Source organism: Limanda limanda, chromosome 3, assembly GCF_963576545.1.
Source record: "Limanda limanda chromosome 3, fLimLim1.1, whole genome shotgun sequence".
Taxonomy (NCBI): domain Eukaryota; kingdom Metazoa; phylum Chordata; class Actinopteri; order Pleuronectiformes; family Pleuronectidae; genus Limanda; species Limanda limanda.
The window spans coordinates 14741877-14763926 of record NC_083638.1 but is presented as its reverse complement, the minus strand read 5'-3'; the positions used below and the strand labels follow the sequence as shown (position 1 = coordinate 14763926).

General features: G+C 41.0%; 1 protein-coding gene across 1 annotated transcript in view; it reads left to right on the top strand.

The window, feature by feature from the left end:
• Positions 1-1744: 1744 nt before the first annotated feature.
• Positions 1745-22050, top strand: part of hcn4 (hyperpolarization activated cyclic nucleotide-gated potassium channel 4) — a 71781-nt gene continuing 51475 nt past the window's right edge. The window contains exon 1 of the mRNA XM_061068488.1: positions 1745-2433. Coding sequence (XP_060924471.1) covers positions 1745-2433 — 689 coding nt within the window. The remainder of the gene's footprint in view (positions 2434-22050) is intronic.

Genomic DNA, 22050 nt, shown 5'->3' with positions numbered 1-22050 from the left:
TGAAACATGCCTCCATACTGCTCATCCAATTGTCTGTAAACCCTGACATTCTAATTAGACTTGAAACAGCGTCATTTACATCAAGTTATTTGCCTATTAATTTTTGGGTGAACATTCCCTTTAAATGAGTGTGTGCCACATGTGAAGACCCAAGGACCAATATTGATGTGAAATAATTTTTTTTTTTTTTTAGAAGTATAATTGAGTATTTGACGAAACAAAACGTTTTACCTAAAGTTTGAGTAAAGCGTCATGTCTTTCAGGCATAAATCCAGATACAAATGCCTCTACACCAAACTGAAAAACACAACCTTCGAGAATCAATCAGTAACATTTTTTCGTCTGTGTTTAATTCATATATTGTATTTGAATACATGTGCCACTTATAATTGTTGTATCCTTGTATTAAACATAATGAAAAACACCATGAAGCATTAGAAATGTTTAATTGGTTTACAAATCCTGAGATGCTCCCCGGAATATTGTATTAAACATTAAAATGATGAACATATTAAAATTATTAAGGCATTTTGAGCTTTGAACAATTATCATGTCAACACATATTTTCGATCTGTCTTGGAGCTTAATAGGCTATAATGTTAGAATTAGTAGGATGAATTTTTATCATGACTGCTGAGATTTATTTCAGGAGGAAATTGATCTTTGTAGTGAAACTGTCTGTACTTTGGGACTCTAAGAATTCAGTGATGAGGGTACTTCCTTCTTCACTGTCGTAAATGTTTTTGGGGAAGATCAACCTTCAACTTCTGTAAGAAGGTTAACCTATATATTGAATGACACGATAGCCATTGATTTAATGTAAAAGTATCAAAGGACAAAGTATGAATGTATTTGTATTTATTTAGAGTCATTCAATTAGAGGTCGTGGGAGTCAGCTTTTTTCTAACACATTTTGGTAAAACGATCCTGCTCAAACCTTAACTGCATTTGATGGCGCAGATTACGCAGCGGATCTGTTTTACCATCTGAAGCCTTGAGCCTTGACCGAACAACGCGTTGACGTCGTCTACCTGTAGCCTTAACTTGCGAGAAAGAGGAGAGCGTTTTAAGAATTGGGGGGAAGAGCATTCCCCTTTAAACAAGGTGGGCTGAGCTTATTTGCAGTTCTCGCTCCTATGGCAACCCAATAGATCAGCATCATGAATATTCACAGTTCACCAAAACGCACCCTTTACTAATGGATCAGTGATGTCAGCGGTGCCTGGAATGCTCTCTTGTATTTGTCTTTTCTTTGACTGAAGGTGTCTGGTTGTTTGAGGGCAGCTGGCAAGGCATCTGGTGAACAGAGCATCCATCCTTCGTCTTGCATGACCTTTCCCTCGGCTCCGTATCACCGTGCGTCGGGCACATCCCCTCACATGTCGCGCTAAGGTGACTTTCAAGCAGTTTTTTCCACTTTTTGCGCACAATGTCCAAGCGGCACAAAGATGAGCATCGGAGAAGCAGTGGCCAGGCGGTGCGTGCAGCCCGTTTGTGAGGACATATGCAAAGTGTCAGGTAGTGTTTTCGTGGGAAAGAGTGCGTCTCATCTGTTCCAGCAGAGCCACGGCGGTCCCTGTCATGTGCAGCAGGCTTCCAGGGATTCAGATTAGCTCCAGACTGATCGCTCTCACAAACGCACACACACAGGGAGCGCGGGGCTGCTGCTGGCAACAATCGTCTCCACACATCCCAACAACACACTGGATCTATTGCATTTTCGCCACTGGGTCTCAATGTCATAATGGACAGGTTACACTCCTCCATGCGTAAAAGGCTCTACAGTTTGCCACAGCACATTGGACAGAAAGCATCCATAATGGGCGAGGGAGAAGACGCAGACAAGGACACCCGGAGGAAGAGCATCAGGATGAAGCCTCTGCCGTCGCCGACCTCTGGGGGGGGAAGCTGCAGAGGCATCGGGGAGACTAAAAGTGGGGACTCCGTGATCATGGAGACGGACATAGGGAGACCGATGAAGACCAGCTCGAACGGAGACTGCCGGAGGTTTCGAGGCAGCCTCTCTTCCATCACTAGTCGGCATGTGCACGACTCGGACTCGGCGGAGGAGAGGCGCCTGATCACCGAGGGGGACGTCACCCCGAGCGAGGAGACCCCCCCCGGGGCCATCGGCGAGGGGCCGCCGGACCAAGGCGCGCAAGGGGCCAGCGGCGGCGGCGGCGGCGCTGCCCAGAGCGACTCCCCGGGTCAGCAGGCAGGGTTTATAAAGTTGGACGGCATCGACCAAATTCTGCCGGACGACGAGAGATTATATCAGGCTGGGTTCATGCACAGACAGTTTGGAGCCATGCTTCAACCTGGGGTCAACAAGTTCTCTCTGAGGATGTTTGGGAGTGAGAAGGCGGTGGAAAGGGAACAAGAGCGGGTTAAATCCGCCGGATTTTGGATAATTCACCCATACAGTGATTTCAGGTATTCAGACACCTCAACACATGCTCTCCAAAACAACACATGTTTTAGAATAAAGCATTAACCTTAACGTGGGCGCTTGACACGGGCCCAGATGTTTCTCTCAGTGTGTTATAGGACATTAATCACCTCAAGAGGAGCCCAGTCATCGTTTTGCCCACCTCCATCACTAGTAACCTACTCCTTCTTCCTGAAGGATTACACATCACAGTACAAATTGCTTTTCAGCTTTAGAAAATATGGTATATTTAATTTTAGGCAAAATGAATGACACATTTCAAGTGCTATACCACACGAGAAGGAATCTATTAATTAGTTAGGAGTCCTAGACACACTTTGTTGTGTTTTGAAGCACAACCTTTGTTAATTAGGCCAGTTTACCTAACTTTGGCAGATGCTCCAAATGGATAAATAATTGAATCCCTTTTAATGGTTTCTTCTCCACCAGAGGAAACACGTGTTCACAGGACTTCATTTATCAAATTGAGGCCTTTAATTCACACTATCAAGCTTACATGTTGACTTGTCTTATGCCTTTATTCATGGTATTTTTTAAAAGCAACTTTTTCTCAATCATTTTAGTTGAATTTTGTGTGATGAATATTTTTTGTTGTAGAGCAACTTTGACTGGATCCACATGTTTTATGTCTATTTTAACAGTATTGTCCCTGGTACTGAAAACAGAAGCAAATCTTTGTGAGAAAGTCCATAGCACTATTGTTGTCACACAAGTTTCCTTGTTAATGTCCTTGAGTATGTTATTGGCCACATACATCTGATTCATGGCCACACAGAGGCTCTAAACTATTAAACATGAGTAGATTTAAGGTCCATTGTCATTGCTTACAAGATTTATGGATATTACAAAGTGATTTTAAATATTGGATGAATTACATTTTTAACTCAAATGCATACACATGCTGTCACTTGATTTATCAGATGTCCTGTGTGTAAGAGGTGACAGGGAACTGCACATTTATTACCAAAAACAATCAAGGTGTGGCTTGATTCCACATACACTAAAGCATAAACAGGTGTGTCTATGAGCTTGATATTATTAGATGGAGCTCATGATTGAAAGATACATAACTTGCTTCCTTCAGCCAATCCACTTAAAGCAAATTTGACAAAGTACATCTACTCCGACAACCTCGTACCTTGTATCGTGAGCAGGTAATGAACCTTAACCTTTTTTAATTGAAGACATTCTCCTCTAGTTTAATAATTCATACAAAACTATTTCATTACAAGCTGTGTCAGCCGTGGCATTTAGCTCACCAACGCGTCCCCTACCTTTTCGTTTCAATCCTGCAGAGACATTAGCGTTGCTGTAAAAGTATTCAGAGCAGTATCATCCCTGTTACACATACTGTAACATTTCTCCTTGTCTGTGACATTGAATGCTGTCTTGGCAGCCTGTCTGTGATGGTTTTAATGACATGCGATATAGAAACTATCACTGACCACAAAAGGGTTCAGTTTTTTTTTTCTTTTCTCCCCCAAGAACAAGATGTCTGACTTTGAGAGACATGTGAGTTGTAGCGCGAGTTGCTCACAGGCCCGGGGTTTCAAAAGCAAGGGCTAAATAAGACTCTTCCTGGAACTGAGAACAGACACATTTATCTGCCGGTTTATCCTGAGAGAAGGGACGAACACGCTGTGGTGGCTGATATCACTGATGTTCTCTGATGAATTCTGAATTTAGGATGAACGACTGCGTCAGCGGTCTAAAGCTGTCATGTAAAGTCCTTGTTTTCTAAGTGAACTCTATGTGCGTATCATTTAGAAGAGAGATTAGTGTAAAATCTAGATAGAAATTTTTGAAATATTTAACATCACACCTCAGCGAATCTTACCCTTGATACAGACCCAGGTGATCAACTCTAGTGTTTAGTGTTTCCAATCTGTCTTTGTTTTATAATGCATTAACTCGCTGTTTGTCTCTACGAAGCATGTGTGTTTGTTGAGTCAAAACCTTAAAACAAGCACACGTCTGTAAAAGGCATTTGGAACATATTGGTGTCATGCTCATAACATTAAGACATCATACTGGATGGTAACTATTATTGCCATGTGACAGGTCGTCATAAAGAAGTGAGATATGTTTATGACAGTTTGCCATTTTTGTCATGCTCCTCCCAGTTGGTTGTGTTTCCTCTGACCCCACTGCTCTTACTCACTGTGCTTAATGTCACAAGGAAGGCTGATTTTGGGCTTGGAGAGTCTGTCCTGATTCTGAAAGGTCATAGATTTGGCATCAGCGGTGAGTTTTGAAGTGTTTCTGAGCAAAGACGCTGAAACAGGGAATTTGTTTTACATCGCACTGCGGTTGAAAGGATGTACACGTGTCACTCTCAGATAGATGTTCTAAAGTAAATAGATAAATGAAAGTGCAGAGAGAGAATTGTTTGGAAAATTGAGTTTGAGCCACTGACTTGTTTCATGGGTTCGAGGGTGGATACTGTATATTACCACAATTAACCATATGGGCGATTTGAGCTCATTTAGCTTGTGGTCCAAGTGCTAAACACTATGATTAGGTAATCACTCCAGTCTACAATTAAAACCACACATATGGCACTCAATCAGGAGAGAAGAAACAAATTGAGACTCTGGTAAAAGATTCTTGAGCAATTTTCTGTGACTAACATAGAAAAGACATCAATATAAACCAACAAGAATCACTAATTAAAGTAATTTAAATGATAAAAGGTCTTTACTGATGGAAGTCAACATCCATGACAGCTTCTTATCTGTATTAAAATGCTTCAAATAATATTTGAACCCTGTCGTCATGTTTGCCGGAGAATGCTTTATGTCAGTTAACAGAGCATGTTGAGAGGAGCTACAACCCCGATTTTATTTTTAATGAACTGAAGGAGAAACATGATAGTTCTCAGAAACGAGGATGAGAAACAGGACAAGATGACTGTAATTAAAGTATACAAGGAGATGAGATGGGACCTTTTAATGGGGCTGCAGAGTCGAAGGGTCTCTGTGACTAAAAGTTGTATTCCCATGTCTGCATCAAAGCTTTGGCACTATAAGCTCAAATTAGAGTGTCACAAGGAATCACATAGTCATCACTGTGCCAGAATTCAGCAAAATCTCCTCTTGTCAAGTATTGTATAACGCTAAGAAGCAGGGGTGGAGCAATATCTTGCAATGGGGGAAAAGACGGATTAAAAATGGCATCATAATCCAATCTTCAGCCTCATTTCCAGATCCAAATGCTTCCTTCGATCCTGAACAAGCGTCTCTCGGTGCACAGATGTGGTCACTTAACCACAGGGTGACATCTTTAACCCTTAAAAAAGAGGAAACAAGCTATCATACAAAATGACTGGTTTACAGAGTCATAAATAAGGATGGTTATTACTTTCCCTAGGCAGAAGATGACCATAAAATATCTGTGGAGGTTTGATAGGATTATTGAGCAATGCATGTGATTGGTGCTGAGGTTACTGCATCCTCTCTGTTCCTCACTGAATGCCTCTGTCTGTTAGCGGCTCTGCTTATATCTCTATGGTGAAAATGTGACTTTATGATTGTTGTTTGAAACCTGATGTGCTTTACAAGCTGGCTGAGACCTTTTGCTGATGCGTGTCCTTGATCATAAAAAGAGAGAAATCAAAGTCATAGAATCGTTACGCTCTGCTTTTTAAAAGAAACATATTATTTCTCTGCTTGATTGGCAAAGAGGTATCCCTCTCACAGAAAGGATAATGCTCTATCCTTCCATGATGAAAACCAGGTGAGAGCCTATTGACCAGATTCTATCAATGCAGCAGCATTGTGCAGCGTTGTAGACAAATGATAAGGCACAATATTAGAATGCATACCTCTGATCGGCAAGTGCCTTTTTAATTATCTTGTGGTTCAGAGCCCAGAGGACACATCTGTTGGAAAGTCTTCCACATTTCCCTAGAGAGGTAGAAGAGAAATATCGCACATTAGAACTTATTTTTTGCACTGAAGGCTCTATTAAGCTACCCCTTTTCCTTTCAGAACTGTTTTGCCGATGCTATCAGTGAGGGGGGTTGGCCGTCCCGCAGTTTCTGTCAATCAGTTAAATCCCTTCGCTACAGTCATGTGAATCCTTCCATCCACTCTGCAAAGTCCACTTTTCAACAGCCCTTTATTCTTCCTGCACACCCAGTTCTGTTTCCCAGAGGACATGTACCTAGACAGTAGCAAAAATCAATCCTCTAAAAAAGACATCTTCAGATTTTTTTTTCTGTTCTTTTTTTTTGCAGAGAATACAGTAAAGGAAAGTAGAGTTAATGTAGCACATTAAGACTTTGATATAGTTCAAGGGAGGTAACTGTGTTTCTAAATTAGACGGTTTTCTCTGTTTTAAAGGCAAATTGTACCTATTAATTTACCATTTTCTGTTCTGATGTTTTCTTTCTCTTGATGAAGTGACTCATAGCATTTTAAATTTCCTCCATTAACCCAAATAGAGAGATGTTGATTTTTTTGGAGGGGGACAGCTTCTCACACATTAGCATATCTACTGAACATTTGCATCTCTCAAACATAAAATGATGAAAACTGTGAGGAGAAGCTCATAATACTTGAGAGAATGGTAGCCTATAACTAAGACTTCCCTTGTTTTTTCTGAAAATAATTTCCATAGCTTTTATTCTTTTGATGAATTTTAAAGAGATATTTAAAATTTGATCAAGCTTTAGCCGCCACTAACAGGTAAAGGACTTTTGGTTTGAAAAGCACATTTACCATACCAGTGAACACTTGTTAGTGCGTGTGGTCAGATTAAATAACATTCTCTATTTCAGTCAGTTTGATTACTGGTAATTTGAGACTGCGTATTGCTATTGATTTGTTAGGATCCTGCGGGGCCTCAGGCTTGCCATCGGTGCGGGTGGATTTATTGAAAAATGAGATGGAGAAACATACACAGCTGTGGCAAGGGTGATTCCCCCTCCCTGTGGCAGTGGCAGGAGTCTGAGTGAGAGTTACACAAAGGTCAAGATGAGGTTCTGGAGATGCAGCAGATGAGACATATAAAGGCTGAACGATTGGAGCCTGATTTTTTGTATTTCTGTTTTTTGGAGAAGTAAGTCTCAATGAATGTGTTTTAGTTGAAACCAATGTTTCAATGTTAACCTGATCAAGGCAATAATCTTCATAAGACACTGAGATGTGAACAGTATTTTCTGATTACCTTATCCTGAATAAGGCCATACTCGGAATAAGCAATAATAAAATCAAGACATTTGGAATTTTTTGACCTTACTCACATTACGTAGTCATGTAAACATCTTTTTCACAGCACTTTGTAACATCGAAATACAGCAGTTACCAAATGCTTGCTCACTCATGTCCTGGGTATTAACAAGATGGACAAATTTGAAGGAGTTGTAGTTTTTTGCAAACTTTGTAAAGAAAATACCCTAATAGGTAAATGGTGTAGTGGTTGTTATTTTTCAGTTCAGTTATATTTGCCTTATTGCCTAGGTCAGTAGTTGGAATATTGGTTTTAATGTAAACGTAGTACACGTACAATAGATGATGATTATGAGATCCACGTGAGATCAACATGTTTGAAATAAAAAAAATGTATGTCCATACTGCACTGTTGTAGCGATAAAAAGGCTGCTTGAGATTATACTGTAGGAAGAATGTCACTCTCTTCTCTTGAGTCTCCATTAAATAATTCCTCCTTTAATTTGGTGCGGGTAAAACACAGGGATTACAGATGGTTCTGGCTGGGCCTGAAAGTGGGGTAATCAAAATAGGCTGCTGTGCTCAACCACGAATATTAGGAGCCAAGAGATTATTACGACACAATTTATTTAATGGAGGGATCCCAGGAAGGATGTGCATGCGTGGTCGGTGGGTGGAAGGTTGCCTGTCATAGTGGCAAAATGATTGAGTGGTACCATGTGACCTCCTCGCCAGGCACACTTTTGTGAGGGAGTGTGAAATCAGGACATGTGATGACAACTGTATAAGAATGGCCCTTTTTTTTCTGCAGTACATTCCACCCATAGAGAAACATCATTTTATTTGGCAGAGAGCTGAGTTTAACCTTGGAAAAGTAATCTCCAGGTGAGATTATATTGATTGATTGGACATCATATACATTTTGAAAATGGGAAAGCCAGCTGCAAGCATTTTCTGTGCCCCACATGTCACCTAGCTGCTTTGCTTGATGTATTTTGGTCACCTGACAAATATAATGTTATGTGTCCTTCCCGCTTCACCATCCTCTGCACTGCAACATCAATATATAATCTCTCGTGGATACACAGCACCGGGCGAGATCCTCTTTCAACACATTTCAGTGTCAAATGTATTTCTCTTGCCACTGGACAGATGTGATTATTGTCCCACTGACCACAGTTTAATGTGTCAGTTTCACTTACCTCAACGTTTCAGGTTTGGTCAATGTCGAAAATATATTATCCGGTCACATTTAAAATTCCTTATATGAGACATGAGAGCGACCAGTTGACCTCTGTAGATCTTTGTGTTTGTGAAATCAGATTCTAGTTAAGCTTCATTATTCATAGCTAATGTTGTTATGTTACAGTATACAGTTTGAGAGCACTCTACCATTCACTTGAATGAATAAGTGGTCTCAGACTTTTCTACATGGTTTCACAAATGCAGAGGAGAAGTTGTGTAGGAGAGACAGGATTTCTGCATTGTCTGAAAAACTCTAAAATTGAATAATCCTAATCAGGGCTGTGTATTGGCAAGGACCCCATGATATAATATATCAAAATATGATACGATACATATTGCGATATATATATCATGTCACTGAAAAGTGAACACACTGAATTGAAATGCATTTGCCAACATCATACAAAAGTAAAGTGCTTATTGTGCCAATTAAAGGAAAAAGTACTGTATAACTGATTGTGATAGTGATACCTACTGTATGCTTTTTGTGTTTTCTTTTCCTGTGGCACAGAGGCAATTATTTTACACCCAAACGCAGAAGGGACTCTGCTCATAAATCTCACTTGAAACATTTAGTTTTAATTTGACTCGTGTAACTCATGTTATCAGTGCCGTAAGAAAGGCAATCAGCACAACACAGAGTATATAGGTGTAATCTTCCAATGATACCCAAGAGGGCATTCTTTACTTTGATTACAGGCACTGCAGTGACTCAGGCTTCTGCATCAACTCCTGATTCATAACCAGTCTAACCTTAATTCTCTCTGGTATTATTGCTTTTCCTAACTGTGTAATGAATTTATGCATTTTGAAAAACATTTTTAAAGCAAGAAGCAACTTGGTTGCCTGCAATCAACAGCACACTGTATTTTTGGGGAATTGTCAGCGTGGTTGAAATTAATTATTGAGATTGCTTGGGTGAAAATACCTCCTTGTGTTCTGTCGCTCCTCTCTGATGTCTGCGTCCTGGCACGCAATTTACACACAGACCTGGATGATACATTCCATTCAACTCAGTTTCATTTGTACGGCACCAAATCACAACATATATATCAAGGCCATTTGCAGAGAAAGGTTGAGACCTTGCGTTTTTATCGAGAGAAACCCAACAGTTCCCATGATGAGCAGCACTTAGTGAAAGTATAGAAGAAACACTGTTTGCATGTACTTCTCTTGGTTCTGTAATGCTTAGTCAGGAGCCAGATGGCTGGGATTTGCTAATTTGAACAAATCTATGAGGGTCCATAGACAAACAGTCGCATTTTATGGCAACTCAATGCACCACTGAATGTGACCTAACGCACAGACCAACCTAATAGATGAAAGGACGTCCCTCTGCACCACATGCAGTTGAAATAAATTCAAGAATTAGCTGCACACAACATTTTGACTCTGATTTGTCCTTGAGTTGGAGAAACATGTTGAGAGACTACTCAGTGTTAAATTCTGCCTTAATCATGACTATAGGTTTTATGTATTGTTTAGTAACCATCTCACCCCGTCCTATGGGTTGACCTCTGGGTGCATGCTGCAGCCTCTTCTCACCTCATATAGATTCTGCTATAGCTAGAACATACTGGTTGACCTTTTCAGCCCAGACTGTGTCCCAGGTGGATTCTCACATCCCTTGTTTCCCCCCAAATCAGATATGAAATGGCCAAGATGTGGCACTGACACTGCATGTTGCTTCAGGGGGCGGACGGAATTGAAGAAACGTCATATCCAAAAGCACTTTGACACTTATCATTACCAAGTCAGCTTAATGGAAAGGTTTTATAAAGTTCAGTGACAATAAGAGTGTGCCAGAAATAATAGTACTGTAGGTGATGTTTATAACATGCCTGGCCTCATGTGGCCAGAGTGTGTAGGCGGTTCCTGGATGTGGAGGGCATTGATGCCATTGACTGGCTCTCACATTCGAACCCCTGACCTAAATCCAATTGAGCACCTATGAGACATTATGTATCAGTGCAGGAGTTCATTGATGCCCTGATCCAGGTCTGGGAGGAGATCCCCCAGGACACCATCCACCAACTCACCAGGAGCATTCCCAGACATTGTCAGGAGTGCATACAGGCTAACAGAGGCCATACACCCTTCTGAGTCACATTATGAGTTGCCGTGATAAAAGTCACAAAAAATGGCAAATTGACATCTCTATGATGGAGCCACAGAGAGTTTACAAATCTTCATGCCAGTTCAAATAATGATACTTCACGCTCTATACTTGTTGTTTACCTGCAACGTCCATCATTCCCTTGTTAATATTTCTCTCTCAAGAATCTGTGCACAGCAGACTTGGCAGGACGATGGCATTTCCACAGAGGACCTCTCCAGGGTTTACTCGGCAAGAATGTATAGAAGGCTAAAGCACTTTGGAAACAGTGGGGTTTCCACTCAGAGTGGACAAGAGTCCAGTGCGCTGAATAAAGAACTCTGTGTGTAGCTTACAAGATTTGGAAATGCTTCCCTGGATCAATGTGTTAGGCCTTGCTCCGCCACATGCTGTGTGTCTAGAAGACTTAGACAAATGGCTGGATTATGAGACATGCAGTGGTGAGAGACAGATTGTTCCCTCTCCTCTCCTGTGTGTGTATGTAAGTGTGTGTGTGTGTGTATGTGTGTGATTTATCTTCACCATCTCTTTACTTGATCGCATGTCCTCTTTTACCGACACCGGTTGTTGGTTGTACTAAGTTATCCAGTATGTGGTTGAATATGGGACAGAAAAAAACCCTCAGATTTGATTAAATCTATTTTAGTATTAATAAACCTCATTCTAGAAGGTTGAATCTCTGATTGAATGTGTTGTTTCTGTGTGGAGTTGGCATATTTTCCAAAAACAAGCAGATTGGGGTTACGTGAATTGGTGAGACTTTAAATGGACCATAGTTGTGAATGGTTATATGCATCAGCCATGCGATAACCTGGCGACCTGTCCAGAATGTAGCCCGCCTCTCACCCAATGTCAGTTGGGATTGGCTCCGGCCCCACAGTGACCCTTATAGGATAAGCAACAGATAATACATGGATGAATGTACCTCATACTTTATTTTTCCATTAAAGAAATGTTTTCTGAGAGATAGTGTTACGTTTCCAAAGCTACACCTCGAAGTAAAAACAGATGATCTCTTTGTTTAGAGGACGATCTCCTCACACTCTCTGTCTGTGCCCTCATGTTGTACAGAGTCTCATTTTCTATCACTATTTCCTCATTTTCTTTTCTCTTTGAGCCCCTACTTTTCCTCTCACCCTTTGACCTCAGATCAGCATTTTGGACATGGACAGAAAAGCCTTTCGTTGCAGGCGCTCCATTTGCTGATTGCAGACCCTAAAGTAGTGAAGATAATGGCCCGGCACTGGTGCAGCCTAGAACAAGGGCATGAGGTGATGGTCTACTGCCTGACCAGCAGCCGTTATTAGATACTGTATTTTATAAAAGCACTTCATCTATGTTAAGAGAAAGCCCATTGCGCCATCTAAATCCCCCCCTGGCTTTCTCCTCTTCAAGTGTGGGCTGGTGGCTGGTGGAGTATATATTTATGATGTGTTCAGCAGTTGGGAGGCTCTTGCCTATGTTTCCTCTGCCACACTCTGTGGCTGGCTGACAGGCAACCCCTCTGACATGACCCTAAGGACCTTGCGAGAGATAGCAAGGCATCGTGATAAAACATAGATGCAATTAGTGGCAGGATGAAAGTCCACAAAGCCGGAGTGCAGATACTGCCACATGCTAGTGGATAAGTGGATGCTGATGGCCCCAGCTAGAGAGCTTTCTTTACTCTCCACTTCTTTACTCTGCCACTCACTGTCTCCCTGTTTACTTTTTTTCTCCTGAGACTGCAGATTACCTTTGTACAGTTTTTGTTTCTCAGAGCAGATTGTCAGCAAGTTCTGCTCTGTGATGCTGGGAAGGACTCTGTGGGGCGGCGGAGACGAGAACAGGGACACTGAGAAGCCACTTGAGGGACCGGGCAGAGCTTGTCCAGCAACAGCCCCAACCCAATAAATAGAAAGTATCCCAGTGGAATGTGAAGGGGGCCACAAAGAGACTTCTTCTGAGCATTCTTCTCAGTGGGCTCCCCTGATAACATCTGGTAATTTTTCCAAGTACCTCTGTTGATTTCATGATTTAGTCAGAGCTCTTAAGTGCACACTTCTGAGCTCTTCAAACATCACTGCAAGTTTATCGGCTGGACTTCTCTCACTGAGTGGATCTGGGGCATAATCTTGAGTGTCTGGTGCCAATGCTACAGATGACAGTGAGTTTCTCTGTAAAATTTCTACCCTCAATCTGTGATTTTGAATAAAGTTGAAGTGAATCAAAGCCGTTTAATTCTAATCAATTCTGGTATTATCACACAAATGAATGATCTTTTAATGCATTAATAGATTATGAAAGGGATGTGCTGTGGTTTTGTAAATACACCCTGTGATCCACTTAGAAAATTATGTTTTACATCAGTTGAAGCCAAAACCATCATAGTACGCCGAACACTTAATTACACACATGTAGACGTGGGAGTAATTTTTAAATAAAAAGCATCTAATAACTCAGATTTAGATGTTTTAGTGTTAGTCTGTGCTTTGAAAGATATGTCAATCAATTTCAGATATGTTGAGCTTGTGTTTGAATTTTTGCAGCTTTTTTTTTTACATTTTACATTGGCAAGTGCAAAGAGTCAGACACCTACCAATCTAATGATTACAGAAATCTGTGTCTGTCTGACTGGCTCCCATATCTGATTTACTTCACACTTGGTATGTGTATTGTTAAAGGCCCAATTTGGACACACAATGTATTATATATTAATACAATTTGAATAAACAGGTGAGCAGCACCCTGTAGCAGCGCCCTGTAGCAGTGCCCTGTAGCAGCACCCTGTAGCAGCAGCAGCAGCTGGGACTCATCAATGACAATGGCAACAACAACAACAACTGATTATCCAGTCGAAGTACTGAGTCAAGCTTTGCTGAATTTTGAAAGACAGGATCTGAACAGCTCTTTGTGCAGCAGCAGCTTCAGGGTTCTGTGGACTGAGTCCAGCAGCAGGTTTTTACTTGCCATGGCTCAATTACAGCATGTAACTTTTTCAGTTTCAGAAAGAAATCTGCAACCAGCATCATCACAGGCCAAGCAAACAGACCATTCCAAACAGCCATGTTTGGAACAGGCATTGCACTAGTCTGTTCCACTTCAGTAGATGTGACATTGGCCTTCGTATTGTCTTTCTGTTGTCAATGTTGAATTACAGTCCCAGACAAAGCTTTAGAGGTGAATGAAAGATCATGGGCTGTGCCCGTATACCCTTCATTTTTGCTACTCCTCTACCCTCAGCAGTGTGGTTGAAATTTGACCTGGTGAGACTTCTGAAATACAGAGATCTGAGAATAAAATTCTTTTAAGTATACTTTATTCTCTGCAAGGAAGGTCAGACAATCATACTGCATGCGAAGAGCATTCTGCAGAGGGAATAACTAAGAAAAATTCCCAGGCATGTGCTTTTATGCAGATTTGGTAAAGGGGTGAGATATTTGTGTGTTAGGGGTTGAAATATAGTGTGTGTGTGTGTGTGTGTGTGTGTGTGTGTGTGTGTGTGTGTGTGTGTGTGTGTGTGTGTGTGTGTGTGTGTGTGTGTGTGTGAGAACCAGGTGAAAAGTAAAATCCCTGCAGTAGATAAGACAAGCTGAAGGCCCAGTCTCATATTTGTGAATCTGACGTCATCTGGGCAGTTACACTGCAGAAATGGTATACACAAACAGGGATAATATATAGTATAGTGGTATAATTTCCATTACAGCAGATATTTAGAACATCCCCCCTGTCTTCTCTTAGCCTATGGTTGGGGAGATTTGCCTCAATACCTCTGATGAAATCTTCTAAGCCTAGGTTTGATAAAACATTGTGCCTCACCTAAATATAGCCACCTGCGACTGCACAGTCCCAGTGTCAGTGATGTGCTTGCAGTGTGCCTGCCGGCTGTGCTTAGCAAAGACAGCAGCGTTATGACAGTTCATTGGAGCAGGTGACAACAAAAATAGGATTAACCCTTTTAATCAGAATTTCTTTTTGGTTTCTCCTCAACAGTTATATCTTGCTGTGTGTGACAACTGGCTTGTTAAATAACCTTTGGTTTACTTTTTATGGACAATACACAATAGAATACACTTGGTTTGTTGTTACAGATGTTCTCCCATTAAAGTGTGACAGGCTTTATCATAGATCTCCTCTCCCTGTGGCTGTAGCTTACGTAAAATTAAGTGATTTTTTTTACTCACTCCACTTCTTGTATTCATTCAAAAAATAGCTTCATTTGGCTGGGGCTGTGTTTGCTCTTGCTAACCTGGTGCCCAAACAACTATTCAATGTAGGCCAGCAGCAAACAAGTTTTTTAACCTAAATGCCACAAGTACAATAATTATTATTATTGTTGTTATTTTAATTTATTTTTTATATTTTTTCTTCAAGAAATTACGTTAATAACATAGTAATATGCTAATTTAATAGATTAACTCAACTGAAATTTATTTCACATACGCCTTAACCTCAATTAAATAATGCCCTTGGTTTATAGCTGATTAAAAAAAAAATTTGATTTTCCACTTAATTGTAGTTTTTATTTAAATGTTTCCAAGCCAACCTTTGTATGTTTTGTTCTTCCACTCTTGGTACATCTGTGCTTGATGTTGAGTGGGGGCAGAACTGCTTTACTTTGGGCGGCGTGTTGTGTCAAACAGCCGCTTTGTGGGGAAATCAAGTCATTACAATGTGGACAAAATATTATTTTGACTCAACAGTGTGTGAATACTACTTAATTTTGTCCATGCCAGAGAGCTAATGCAGTCTAACAGCTGTCTGCAGACATCAGCCTGTTGCCATTTAACACAAACAGTGCAGAGGATTTAGTGAGCAGACTTGCAGCTTCTGGCCTGTCTGAGCTATAAGTGATCATTAGAGTGGACGTCTGTCTATACGCAGCTTTCACAAACAAAAAATAGGATTTTTTAACAAAGATGTTTACAAGTTCTCCTTTACCAGAAGAATAATAGCAATGGTCATTCAAAGTGTCTTAATTTAATGATCAAAGCTTCTTATTTCTGACATCTTGTCATTTGTGGTCATGAAATAAATTTCTGCTCAGTAGCAAAACTTTCCTCCCAACATTCAGTGCTGTTGTGTGCTGCTAAGCTAACAACAGAGAAACAGTTTCAGTGAAATACATGGGTTTACACCAACACTTACATATATACAAAAATACGCAGTCCTCTTCATAGTGATGGTCCCTTGTGCCTGCCTCATCAATTTAAACATCTGGGCTACTGTGAAAGGTGAGCGAGTGTCCATCTCTGGGTCTCAGTCTCTTACAGGTAGGCGTGGGCTATGAGGGTGAGGAGAATGAGAGAGGCTTATCATGTAGTGACATGCACTCTGATGGTGACAACATGTTCCTGCTGTCCCTGGTCACCCCACAGGAGAGCAGAAAGGGCTGCAGTCTATGTCCCTTCAGACTGCAAAATGCCAGTGATCCCTACATCGGTACAGCGAACCCTCAGCTCCATAGTTAGGTGTGAGCCATGCTACTGCGCCAGTCAGCTTATGCTGGCCCCATTTAAAGAAATGAAATAGTTTCACTCGAGTTCTGCAAACAGACCAAGTCTAACTTTCATTTTAGCCATTATTTTGAATCAGTAAATCAGTTTCTTGCATTTATTCCGTCGTTGCGCAACAACAATTAAACACAGTTCATGCCACAGGCTGTTTCAGGAGGTAAAGAGTGTTGCCCATTATCCAGAAGGTTAGGTTTCGATTCCCAGTCTTCCTATTCTGTGTGGACAAGATACTGAGCCCCAATTTGCACCTGGCGGCTGTGACAGCAATATATGATTGTGTGATAAAGTGCTGCACATGAATTGTTTGAATGGCTGAATGGCAAAACTGTACAGAAATATAAATACAAACCATTTAACACATACAGCTCTGATGTTCTCCGGTAACCTCATAGTTGCATGAATAGAGTTTTGTCTTTTATCAGATGTTTTTTTTCTTTTCATTTTGGGTTTTCATGCTCAGTGTTTTCAACAAAATTCAAGCTCTAGTTAGAGTCTCCACTTAACCTAGCTCCAATCTGCATGTCTTTGGATGTCAAGGCTTAGTACCTTGACAAAGCCAACACAGTCACTGGGAGAACATGCAAACTCCACACAAAAGAAACCTGCCAAACAGGGATTCAAAACCAGTAACCTTCTTGCTGTAAGGCAACAGTGCTACCCACTGCTTGACCTCTAAAACTATATAAATAATAAATAAATAAGACGTTTTTATCTCCATCCACACTTGAGAGCATCACCTTCATATCACCACTGCTAGGTCATTGTATTTAGCTTGTATTTTCCTTGAAGAACGTCTGTTCACCAGCATGCAGTGTGGGTTGGGTGATTTTGGATGCACACAGAGATATGAAATTGTTTAATGTCGTTTGAAACATCTTCCCTAACATCCCGCACTGTATTTATAGAACTATATTCCTCTATGTCAGGGTCACGGTGCATAATTAAACACAGTAAATGGATCCTTGCTATGTTTCGGTGGACTGACCTCCATTAGCAGGCAACCGCAGAAGTGAAAAGTAGAAATCATGAGCATTTACTCTACACAGGCACGCACACAGGCACATGCACACACTCAGCATGTGTACAGATTATATGTACACAAGAAAAATAGAATACATCAGGACTGTTACACCGCACTTTGAAATTCTGCATGCTTAGTTACTTGTCCCAAAATACATTTGGGGTCAGTCTCGGGTATTTCTTAACTTTCATACGGATCTCTGCACCTGAATGATTGGTTTTATTGTGAAAATGTATTTGATAGTATGATGCCATGAAAATGACACAGATGATATTTCTTGTTTTCTCTTTTTTTTAGGGATGATTGTCATGACTTTCTCTTTGTATTTGGTAAGATGCTTCTGTAATATGAACATACAGCAGCTGCTGTTAATCTTACCAATCCCCGTACTCCTATAACCAGTGAGGCTTGCTCAAACAGGTGGCAGCTGCGGCTCTGTTATGCCAGGGTGACATTCAGAGGTCTTAAATCGCATTCTGTCTTGTTATTCCTCCTGTAAAGATGTTGGGGAACTCCCCTCTGGCGCTGTTTTCTCCTTCTTTCAGTTTGTTTCCTCACTGTTGTTGCTAAAAGGTTTGACATCTTTGTCAGGCAACCACAACCAGGGCATGTCTTTTTTTCCCGGTTCTGAAAGCCCCCCTGTTGTTGATCTCAGAGTGTCTTTAATTGTATTAACCACAGTAGCTGCATGGCTCCGTGGATGGCAGTTTGAGTGTGTCGGCATTATCAAGTTAAAGTTTCCATGGTAAACATGATATCTGCTTAACATGTTTGCTTAAAGGGACTCTTACCTTTGTTGCATTTTTACACTTTTTTTGGATAAGGTTAAATTGGTATCAATAAGGTAATGACACTCTAAAATGCAAGACAGACCCACCAGGAGTAAAAACAAACAATTATTTCACTCTCATAATATTTAGTGAAAACTTCAACCAATAAAATTCTTCGGACCGATGGACCTTATTGGCCCACAGACCTGTCTGTTTGCTGCATGGACATGCAGGTTTTCCGTCTGCTTCTTGTGGCGCATTCGGGCCCGCGTCATCAAGGCATGTGAATGTAAATGTATATAACTTACCAAATCCATTGCTTTGGTAAACAAAAACTCACGTGCGTGCGCGGAGGCAGTAGATTGTAAGTCTGCTTGTAAATAAAGTTTCTTCAAAAAAACACCGCGGATGGGAACAAGGGGGTGGGGCATTGGAGGAAGGCGGGATGATTTGATTGTGCTGTAATTCTCAAATGCAACAAAGGTAAGAGTCCCTTTAAGCGTGTTAGTGTTGTCACTACAGGGGCTCCAGTGTGCAGCATCACAGAGCTGCGGGCATGTTACTCTTGTCATTATGTACTTGCAAGTATAACTTATGCATGTTGTATGCACTTTACCACACACACATTTACCACATGAGGATTGGCTGCTGCTATATTGTATTCATATGTAGGTTGTTGTTTTTTTACAGTGTGCAGCATATAGTGGTTAGCACTAGGGGTCACGATACCAAAAATTCATTAGTCGGTGCCAATACCAGTAAAATAACACGATTCTCGATGCCAATTTCGATACCACGGTAAAAAAAAAGTGCATTATTTGGATGTTGTTAATGTCATATACGGTAATTCAATGTGCTTGCGCTGCGCATATACTGAGGGTTATACGGTAGTTGCGGTCGCATGTGAGTGACGCTTTGTTGTGAGACACGTTATGCATTAAATGATACATCTGCCTCACGCCGGGTTTACACCGGACGCTGAAGCGACGCCAAAGCGACTCGTAAGCGCAGCACCAAGCCTTAAATAACAGCTGGCTCCCATCCACTCCCATGCGCCGCTTCAGCTTCCGGTGTAAACAACCATGTGCCGGCGCGCTAAGGATTAGCGCGGAGCGGCGGCGTTGCTTCCGTGTCCGGTGTAAACCCGGCGTCAAACGCAAAATACTTCCATACACGACTCTTTGTGCCTTTTAATAAACAAGTCGATGTGGGGCGAACGCTGCAGCCGCAGTTGCCGTCTTGGTTTTCAGAATGTAAACGTCGACTGGCGCAGCACCGATGCTAATGCTAAGTTGCTAACAGCTGCTGGCCTCGAAGCTGACGGTGCCTACGGTACTTCAAAAACTTGGGCATCGGCATCGTTTTGTTATGTTAGTATCGAATGGTATCGTAGGTATCGGTTCTCGTGACATCCCTAGTTAGCACTGGTGCCTCTCTACGGCCTTTCACAGGACCCTTTCTGCGTGGAGTTGGCATGATCTGCCTTTGTGTGTGTAGGTTTTCTCAGGGCAGTCCGGCTTCCCCCAACGCTCCAAAAACATACAGATTAGGTCAATTGGCGACTCAAAATTGTCTGTAGGTGTTAATGGGATTGTCCGTGATTGTTTGTCTCTAAAAACCTGCTTTGCACTGAACATCCACTGAATGTTGTCCTGATGAGTGAATATTCAATGTGTGAAGACACAAATGTCTGAATTAGTTTCTCCTGCACATTCTCCGAGCCCATGTGAGAATGCAGCAGAATATTGTCCAGAGAATTCAATGTGAGCGAGTTGGTGCGTTTATGACGCTCTAACATGAGACAAACAACAAAACTGAACAAAACAAGAACACAAATATCTGAGGATGAAAAAGAAATGCGGTACACACAGAAGGCGCTAAAGAAGTGGTTGATGTGCTGTGAAAACAAATACACGTGGGGGTGCTGGAGCCAATTCCAGCTGACACCGGGGAAGAGGCATGGTCTAGAAAATGAATGCTTATTATTACCGTCTTCTTTTTGAATACCATCTTAAGGACAATGCCTCCGTTTTTTACATAAGTAAACCCATTCTCTACAATGGATTTTCATAGCCACTAGCCAAGGAATTCCATATGCTGTTTTAGACCAGTAATACATAACCTTGTTTAATTTTGCTTGGTACTGCAGTTTTCACTTACAATTGCATTGCTGCACAATGATAATGTGACCTTAACAGCAATGAAAGCAGAGTTGATGTTCATTGAGATGGATTCAAACTGATTTTATTATAGTGAAACGAATGAAAACAAGTGTAGTTTGGAAGGAGGGAAAAATACATCGGGCTGTTTTAAACACTACACTGATCATCGGCTGTTTTGTTAAGTATTTTGTTGTAAAGTAGCTGCAAAAATGCAAAGACACAGACACATTAATTCAATAGTGTAAATTAAATTTATGCGTGATCACAGCTGAGGCAAACAGAGAAGCAAAAGTGAGGATTTTCAGCTGTAACAGGTACTGAAAGAAAATTATTATCTTATTTCAATGTTAGCAGACCATGTCAAGTGCTGGGAGCACTCCTATTAGAACAGTGTGTAGCTCAAACACATGCACAGGCTATCTAGCATTTGTAATATCAGGGAACATGGCATTATGAAGAACAAATGTCATTACCTATGTTTGCATTTCTTGCTTTGAAGTTTTTTCTTGTCCTCTCGGGGTTTCAGTTGTAGCATGAGCAAACACAGTGGTGGCGAGGTCTGTCTAAATATAACTTCACTTGACAACAGAAGACACCCTTTTACTTTGAAGAATTCCAATTACTGTCACCGTTTCCTCAGTGTGAGTGTGTGTGGGTATGTTTGAAATAGTCATGAAACCTAGACGCTCGTTGGTGTGTAATGTATCTTTTTGTGTGCATGCTCTTGTAAACTGTAATTCCAAGCACATTACAACCTGGGACATGGCAGCCTGTATTTTAAATTTTTCTTGCTGACAGTGATGTAAAGCCTGTCAATAGATTTCTCATCCCCTGAGACAAACATGCCCATCAATGACATAAGAAATGTAAAGCTGTTCAAGTTTTTATTTGATGATCTGAAAAATAAAAAGGAATTAGAATATTAGCTGCATCAAAAGTTTGCATTAAAAAAAAAAAAAAAAAACGTTTCTTTAATAGCAATATGGACATCAATGTTTTAGAAACATCTACACTCAGTCAGTGCATGGTACCCTTTACTTTAACACATCGTGAATGAGCTATGAAATAATAATAGACATCAGTTGCACTTGCAACAAAGTAAAACAGCAGTTATTACCTGCAGTGCTCTAGCCAACTTCCAGGAAAAATGTATCCCCTACCCTGGTAATGTATGTAGCATAATGTCTTCTTTATATCTTATGGCCCCACTCTTAAAATTGGTTTTTGCTCAAAGACAGACCTTTATGTCCCAGTTAACTGTGGGTGGATAAATCATAGGAAGCTTACTGGGCCGATGCACAATGCAGAACTCCTGCCTGTGGTACATTGTGTGGAGCATCCAGGATATATCACCTTTAACACAAAAGACCCAATCTGGATTCAATTACTAAGCCGGCCAAGAGTGCAATTTATATCCAAACTCTGAGGTTTGGAAGAGGAACGAGGTCACAGCGCAGGTTGTTATTAACAGTTAACCCTCACTAACCTTTGAGTTGTGATTTACGATTTAAACACAAATAGCCTGCATTATGTTGAGTTGTCTGCTGGCATGGTGGAGAGGTTATGTTTGTGCAGATTATTACACCATTATGATAGTGTATTTGTGAAAGTTTGCTTTCAC